This window comes from Hevea brasiliensis, unplaced genomic scaffold, assembly GCF_030052815.1.
Source record: "Hevea brasiliensis isolate MT/VB/25A 57/8 unplaced genomic scaffold, ASM3005281v1 Scaf4, whole genome shotgun sequence".
Classification (NCBI taxonomy): domain Eukaryota; kingdom Viridiplantae; phylum Streptophyta; class Magnoliopsida; order Malpighiales; family Euphorbiaceae; genus Hevea; species Hevea brasiliensis.
The window spans coordinates 49510-58422 of NW_026614917.1; the positions used below are offsets into that span (position 1 = coordinate 49510).

General features: G+C 36.6%; 1 protein-coding gene across 1 annotated transcript; it reads left to right on the forward strand.

Annotated features, from left to right (window-relative positions):
* Positions 1-36: 36 nt before the first annotated feature.
* Positions 37-1950, forward strand: LOC110664626 (putative disease resistance protein At3g14460). Its single transcript, XM_058142279.1, has 3 exons — positions 37-185; positions 451-902; positions 1624-1950. The coding sequence occupies exons 1-3, from the start codon at positions 137-139 to the stop codon at positions 1675-1677; spliced, it is 555 nt and encodes a 184-aa protein (XP_057998262.1). The 5' UTR covers positions 37-136; the 3' UTR covers positions 1678-1950.
* Positions 1951-8913: the final 6963 nt, after the last annotated feature.

An 8913-nucleotide genomic window follows, 5' to 3' on the forward strand; every position in this document is an offset into this window, starting at 1 on the left:
TCCTCCCCTTCAAAATATCCAAACATACTCTAAGTGTCCAAGTTTCGTTTCTTTCCCACAAGGAGGGTTGCCTATCGTTCATCTGAAAAGCCTTAAAATTATTGAGTGTGAGAAATTCGAGGTCCTTCCTGATAACATGCGCAATCTCACATCTCTTCAAAACTTGACTTTAAAGAGTTGCCCAGGTATCGTATCTATTGGAGATTATACTTTTTGTTCTGCTGTGATTTCTGTGTTGTGATTTCTGCTATGTTTTCTGCTAATATTTGGACGTATATTTGATTTTAATCTGTAATTATTTTATTGCCTTTCTTGTTATGATCAATGCTTGATTATAGGAATTTGCATTCTTAATCATTGGAGCTATCAATTGTATATAAGCTCACTCACTCCTTGAATAAAATATCAGAACATTTTATGCTATTTCTTATCACTGCATTTTCTTTTCAGTATCCTTTCCAGAAGAAGGTTTCCCCATCAACCTGACTTCACTTTGTATTGACAAGGTTGAGATCTGTAACCCTCTGTTTAATTGGGGTTTGCACAGGCTCACCTCTCTCAACAACCTCAGTATTACAGGTCGATGTCCTGGTATGGTGTCCTTTCCACAGGATGAGATAGATATGGAGTTGCCTGCCTCTCTTGTCCATCTTACCATTGAAGGATTCGAAGACCTGAAATACCTTTCTAAGGGTTTCCAAAACCTCCCGTCAATTGAACATGTTAAGCTAAAAAGTTGCCCTAAGCTTGCCTCCTTTCCAGAGAATGGTCTGCCTCCCTCTCTTTTGACATTGTATATCTACAACTGCCCTCTACTTGAAGAAAGGTGCCTGAAGGGCAAAGAGCGAGAGTCGCTAGAATTACTGCACATTCCAAAAGTGGAATTTTTTAATAGTACACAGGTAATTAGTTTGAAAAAGAAGTGAAGCTATATTATCTTTTTTCATGATGTATGCTTCTTTTCTTTATTTTTCTTTTTAATTTATTTCTTTAATTTTGCATATAGTGATAATTAATGGGAAGAATTAGCGTTTTAAAGCTTGAGCTTACATTTAAAAAGTGGAACAGGAAAATGTTAACAATTCTAGGCTCTAGCCCATAGCAGTTTTAGTACTGCTAGTTTCTTTTACGAAGTTTATTATGTATCTACCAAATAGGGCCTCCCTTCCAGTTTTGGTGTCTGTATATTTTGATTACTAATTTACTTGATTCAAATGATTTCAAAAGATATATGGAACCAACCAATTTAACACCTACAACCTACAACTAAGACCAAATTGTAGCCATCCCTAGTAGCACACCAAACTCAAACCAGTTAATTTCTATGCTGTTGTTGAGTTAGAAACTTGGAAGAAACTAAACTAATGGCAAAAAGTTAAGAGATTCATACTTCTTTAGTTCCATCTGTCGCTGTGAAACTGCTGTACTTGCCTTTTAGCCACTTGCTTTCTTTGCCCATATGTTTGTTTGGATTCCTTTGTTTGAACTCTTATGAGTTGCAGAAATTTTGACAATTGGTTGGTAGCTTTACTCATTCCTTCATAGTTCAAAGTATGCTGCTAATTGATTTCATCATATCCTTTGTCCTGTAGAACTTTGATAAATTTTCTGTCGTTTTCTCAGGGTAGATTGGGAGCACGAAACAACAAATGGCCTTCGACAGTACTTGGGAGGTAATTTCTGTTGATCATTCTCCTGGTCTCCATGACAAAAATTTGAAGAGGAGCATATTCCATTTTGTTGCAGTATCCCTTAATACTGAAAAATTGGGAAATCATGACTTATTTACCCAATCAAACTTAGATTCTGAGTTGCACTTATTTTGATAAATCTACTTGTATTATCCGTTACTGCTTCGCTCAAATTGTAAAAATTACAAGATGTCAACTTGTAGTATCTGTTGCTTACTACTACTATACCAACTTAACCATTACACTTCTTGCTATGCAATCTGGTATTTGCAAAACACCTCTTGAGTGTAAATCACAGCTCCAAAATCTGAAAGTTCCTCATTCTCAGACCGCATAGTGTAAAACACCTCTTGAGTGTCAATCTCAATATCAACATTGCAAATGACTACTCAATCAAGAGAGTCAAGAGTCCTCCCTTAAAAGCAATTTCTTCCACAAGTGTTACAGGAAAATTCCCTTGCATAAACCACAGAATGCTCTAATAAATTGACCACGACTATTCCTTATAATACAATCAAAGCCTACTTTCAAATATTATAAAAAAAATTGATATGATCATTGGCATCCACTACAATAAATATTATAATATTCTTGGCTTCTACTCCTACCTTAACTCTCATGTTGACCTGGAACTGATTGCTAATCTGCTAATAAACCAACTGCTATAGACACAATATTTTCAGGGAAAGAGTGTTTCTGTTGCCATAGTAACAAATTACAAGATGACTAGAGGCTTCAAAGAACAACACTAAGCTTAGCAACAACTGAGAATCCATGAAATCCAAACACTTGAAGACAAAGTCCTTAAATCTGGCAATGAAAATCTCAAGGCTCCTATCAACCAAATTCTAGTAATTGACCAGCTTGCGAGAGCCGAAAAAGAGTAATAAAAATTTTAAACTTATATATACTTTAAAGTAAATATTAAAAATTAGATAATTATAATTAATAAAAGTAGTAAATAGTATTATTCACAATGCTAATATCAGCTGCAGTGGAATTTTTTTAATTAAATTATTTTAATTTTTAATAAATCATATTTTTATATTAATTAAATTATAATGTTATATTCAATAATTAAAATAAAATTAGAATATTTTGAATAAAAAGTAAATGTGTTATATTTTAGAATGCAGCTAATTTATAAATATTTGGAATAATTAAACTTATAGAATATTTGAAATAACTAATTATGGACATTATATTAATTAACCAATAGATTTTGCTATGATCAATCAGTTACTTGTAATTATTTTATGTAATTATTTAAAATAAATTGATTATTGTGAATTAATTTTTTTTAAATTAAAAAATTACAAGAAAAGTAAAATAATGAAAAAGCATATATTATTAACCAATAATATTAATTTTATTATCAACCTAAATTTAATAAATAAAAATATTGTATAATAATACGTAAAGAAAGAGACAAGGGAATCGAATGGGCGAGAAAACTTCTAAAGCCGACTGTGGAGAAACCAAAAATAATTATTAGATGAAGTGAATATAATATAAGGATAAACTAAGCCAACCATCCTTCAAATTAATCTCTGCAGCTCCATTTGTCCTTTCTTCACTATCCCTTCGATCCTTATACCATTTGGTCTTGGGTTCATCGATCATGAACGTTTCCTCATCAATATCTTCTTTCCCATTATTGGCAAATTCTTGAAACTAGACTGTCGCCCTCTCTCTCACTCTGTTCTAATTTTCGTTTTCTGCAGCACCATTGTTCTGTTTCCAACCCCTGTCTCTCTTTCAGCTCCAAGTTTCCTTCCCTGGAAAGGACCTCCTCTACTGGGTCTGTGTCTCTTTCTCTCTCTGAAGTCTTTTTCCCTCTGTGATATTGCTTTCTCTCCTGTCTCCAGTCCCATTCCCCTTCTCTGACTGATCACCAAAGCATCCAAATCAACACCATTAGCCCCTTTCGAATCCACCCTCTTCAAATCCTTTGATCTCTCTCCACCTCCTTCATAGTTTCCTTGTTTTCACAAAGAATCATGTCTTTTTCTGGACAGGCCGTGTCTTTTGTTCGCTGATTTTACAATCCTGTAAGTGCATGGATGTCTAACAAGTAACGTTTTCACGAGGATATTTGTTTAGCAAGTACTAATCTATACTGTAATTTTGACTAGCTATCGAATATTTAGGGAGTGAATTTTGTTAACTTTAAACACTAGAATAGTAAACTTAAAATAAAGTAATCTATTTTTGGAATAATTCTGGAGTTAAGATTTCACACTTGAATCTTATTAGGGACGTTATCTCGTTTATTTACTGAATTGAGAATTATTTTCCTTGATGGAAATTAGTCATAAGTTATTCTAAATACTCTCTTAAGACATCTAGGGTGTATTTTAATTAACTCAAACCCTACTTTTGTGGTGATCAAATTAATTAAAATCCTTTAAGACCTTTGACCAATTTTTAGATTCCACAAAAGTATTAGCCTATGTGTAGGTCAGATTTCCTAGGTTTAAGATCTTGATTTTCTAATGTTAATCTTCACATTTCAGTCCTTCAATCAATATCTACAATCATGTCTAAGTGGGTACCATCACATAGCATACATTAAGATCACAAAAAATTAAATCAAGAAACGAATCTCAAATCCAGTGAATAAAACTTAATGTTCATCCATAATAATAATTACAAACATTACTCTTCCAAATCTAGAATAAGGAAACTACTCACTCATGGTGAGTTCAACAAACATTATGATAAAAGGTAAAAACAGTAAAAAGAAGATCATGTAAAAGAAATAAAGCAATAAAAATCTGTCTAGGGAGATAAAACGAAGGAACTGAAGATAATTTGTAGCTTTGATCTTGTGGAGCTTCAGCTAGAAAACTTCTTTTGGTACTGATGCGGAGCTCGACAGCAGTAGCCTTCAGCAGTAATCCCTGCGTCCCTTTTTTCACACCCACCTTTTGATGTTTTCTTTTCTATTTATATTGGTTGCTTTAGGGTTAGGTTGCTTTGAGTCCAAAGGGCCTTAGGAGTCTCGTTTTTATCTGAAAACAGGAGGGAAATTCGAGTTATAAAGCCGTGCGACATAGTACCGCGGCAGTGTGTCACTACACGGGTCCCGCAAAGTAGGGCCGTGTAACTTGCTGGAGGAGAATCGCGTGGTCTTGTTTTGGCACAAAAAGTTACACAGGTCTGTGCCAACTACAGGGGTCTGATTACACGAGCCGTGTACTTGTGTTTCTCATCGATTCTCTTGGCTTTCTTCTGGCAGAGATTTATAAGGGTCTGGGACTTGGTTTACACGACCCGTGTACTTTGTATATGCAGCAATTCTCTGTCTCTTGACTCTTCCAAGCTTTTCTTGCACTCCTATACTCTGTAGCTTCACCCAAACACCTGAAATGATGTAGAAAACATGGAATTAAGTGCTTTATGATAAAAATGACTAAAACTATTGAAATCAACTATTATGCATGAAAATACTTGCCTAAATGCTATGAAATAGTATGCAAATGTGCTTAAAAACATCTATACAATTCAAGTGTATCAAATACCCCCAAACTCAAACTTTTGCTTATCTTCAAGTAAAGCAAAACTCTGTTTTAAAACACATTTTCGAGGATACTTAGGAATACAACCATCAATTTAATAAGCATAGAATTAAACTCCTCAAACCTTCATACCAATTTCCCTCTTTCAAGGCATAAGGGTTCTAATAGCTGCCTGTTTGGAACTTCACATCGTTTCATGGTATTTTGACTAATTATTCCTCTATACAAGACCATTAACAAGCCACAAACAACCTGATTTATCGGGATAGAATTAAGAAACACTAACTCCCCCAAATCTGCCTCTTTCGTGAGTAATTGAGATGAAGTATTTCAATTCCAACTCCATAGGCATATCTCAATTTTCTATCTCCACTAATGTAGCATGTGCTTTTTCAAAAGATCAAAAGGTCTTTAAAAGGGTTGTAACGGGGCTAGAGGGATAAACTTGGTTGCCAATGAAAAGGTTTTTAGGGAATGCAAATATAAGGATAGCATGTATGCATAAAATCCAAGTATACTGAGTTTGTTTCTACATATTTTGCATGGAGAGGAAAGGTTTTTGGCTTTTATATTGCCAAGCATGCTTCCATGATACTTATCTTGGGACTTCTTTTTTTTTTTTTTTTCCTTTTTTTCTTCTCCCCCAAACTCATTGCTTTTGCTGGGTTGGAAAGGCAAATTTTTTCTTTGGTTTCAATTGCACACTTGCATTCTTTCTTGAGTTCCACATCCTCTCTTTATTTTCTTTATGCATTTTGCTTCCTCAAAAGGGTATGGTAGGTGTTTAGGTTAGGGGTTAGGTAAATAACATGGGTAAGCAATAAATTTTAAGGGATGAACATAGGCTTCAAGTTGGCTACAAGGGATATACATTTTAATTAGGGGTGGCTAAGGATTAGTGAGGCTATATCAAAGAATGCCTTAATCATTTCTTCATCAAGCATATGCTAGGATTTCGCCTTGATAGGTCCAAGAGATATGTTCTAGAGCTAGTGAGGCAATTTTTTAAGTTTGCTTGTGTTTCAAAAATTGTTCTCCTAATTTTACAAGTTCAATATGATAAATTAATAGTTATGAAGAGGTTTAACTAGTCTAGTTCCATTAAAGATATTAGTTTCTTCACAAATAACATGTTAGAATCCCTTTTTGCCTATCTAGATACGTTCATTCCTCTATCCCGTGGAGTTCAATTATTAGCTTACTAAGAATTTGGTTATAGTGATAAGTTTCACGATTTACAATCCAAAAATTTTCAAAAATTCTCGAAAATTTTGATACGCAAGAATAATGTAGCTGAATTTAAACAATGCAATGATGTACATGTGATGATATGCAAGTGCAAATGTATCCCCCCCAAACTTAAACTAGACATTGTCCTCAATGTTAACATAATGTGCAAAATCAGAGCAAATGTACAAAAATTTTAAGGAAGCATATTATTTATTAAGTATGGAAAATTTTTGAACATAAAGCAAATAAAAGAAACCTATGGTTGCAAGTTAGGACTAGGGCATGTAAGATATTACAATAAAGATCCTATCCTATAGTCCTAGCTCTAAAAGGCCTCTGATGATGATGATGGTGGTGATGGTGATGCTGGTAATCCTGTCTCCTCTTCCTCCTCATCCTCATCATCTAACTTGTCCATTAGCATGTCTAGCTTATTGTGTGCTTCTTGGAGGCTGTCCTCGATAGCTCACATCTTGCCATTGTGGTCTCCATGCATTGCAGGTATGCGAGGATTGGATTTATCGGTGGTGGTGTGTATGGGGGCACTATAATGGGGGACTCTTCGAACATCCGCCCTTGCCCTTCTTCTTGAGGCTGTGAAGTCTCGCCAGGTCCCTCTCTTGTCCCGTCTCTCCAAGGGATGGTGTTTCCTTCGGCATCCACCAAGTAGCATTTGTTGCCCACCTTCTTATATATCCCCATGGATGTACAGATAGTTTGATCAATTCTCGACGTTCCAGTAACAAAGCGTAGCCTGTGATGTCCTGGAATGAAGCTGAAGTGGAGGGAAATGGTTGTGACAAGGCCTCCAAGCACAATGTGCTCGATAGACTGATGGCAAAGGTGTCGGAGATGGTTGCACAAGAAGAAGCCAGTGCTGCACCGTTGTCTGGTGACCATACACCACAAAAAGAAAAGCTCATTGGCGTTCACAATGCCAAGGCTATCGCCACGACCCATGATGGTGTGGGCGGTGAACCGATGTATGTATCGCAGTGCTGGACTAGTGATGCCCATGGATTTAGATTTGCTGGAGTTGTACGGCTCTGTGTTCGGTGCAATGGAATCCCAAAAGTTGATATTATTATACAGTATGCGATTCCTTGGAATCTCTTGGTGGCCGGCACTGTCAAAGTCGAAGATGGTATTGAACTCGTCCATGTTCATTACCCGGTCTACACCAAGCAAGCGAAACTCAATTCTGCCCATCCTCCCTGTCGGTGGGCCATAAGTTGGCCTTGAAGCTACTAAAAAATTTTAGCGTTGTGTCTTTGTAGGCCGGAAATTGGAGTTGGGCGAACCTTGTCTATCAAATGCTGTCAAGTAGCCCATTGATTTCCTCTTGCAACCCGATTTGCTCCAAAAGCAGGAAATCCATGTATTTGGTGGAGGATATTTTTCGGGCATGAAGTCGGATGCACATTGCTTTGTGGGCATCATCTCGAAATCCCTAAGAAATAGAGATTTCAGGTTGTGGAGCGGGTTGTGGCTGTGGTTGCGGTGGAGGGGGGGGCTTGTTGAGATGGTTGGGGAGTGGCTACCCTTGTTCTTGGGCATTGGGTTGGAGGCTGGGGTGGAGAAGGTGAGGATTCTCCTCTTTGCCTTGAAGAAGAGCCGATCCTTCTTGCAGATCTCTTTGTAGGAACTATGGATGAGTTTTTGGGAAGGAGAAAAATAGGATTTTTGGTGAAAGGAGATGAGATTTGAGAGGTTTTTATAGGCTAAGAAGGGAGGAGATGAAGGTTTTTGTGTTTATGAAGGGTTTTAATGCTAGGGGTACATTTAAAGAGTCATTAGGACTCTTCGTTTCGCGCGTTTTGCGCCCCAGGAGTTGCGTCTGCTATGAAATACACGGGTCGTGTATCACTACACGAGTCCCGACATGTAGAGTCGTGTAAATTTATGCCCGAAATTTTTTAAATCTGTCATAGTACACGGCCCGTGTAAATGAACTCTGGGATCCGTGTAACTTTTTGTTTCTCGAGTTTCTTTACTGGATTTGTTACACGGCCCATGTAAAATACAAGGAGCCCCGTGTAACCTTTTGTCTCTTAGTTATTCTGCTAGAGACATTACATGGTCCGTGTAAATTGGGCTATGGACCCGTGTAATTTTCTGTCTCCTAAAGGGTTGAGATTGCATGAAATTTATGGACTTTCAGAAATTTACACGGGGCGTGTAAAGCCAGTACATGACCCATGTAATTTTCTGATTTTCCAAATCTTTGGAAAATGAAAAGTTTTATCATCACAACACATGAAATGGATGTAAAGTTGAGTAATAGAGCTACTTCCCTGGTTTTCTCCAAATTCCCTTTTGTGGTTTGGATTTGGTGATTCCTTCCCTCTCTTGATCTCTAGTCCCCTTTTCAAGAAATTCTTACAAAGTGAAATGCTAATGAGTATAAAACAAAAATCCAATACGAAAAAGAAAAGAAAAGGAAAGTTTAGAAAAGTTTTGGGTTGCCTCTC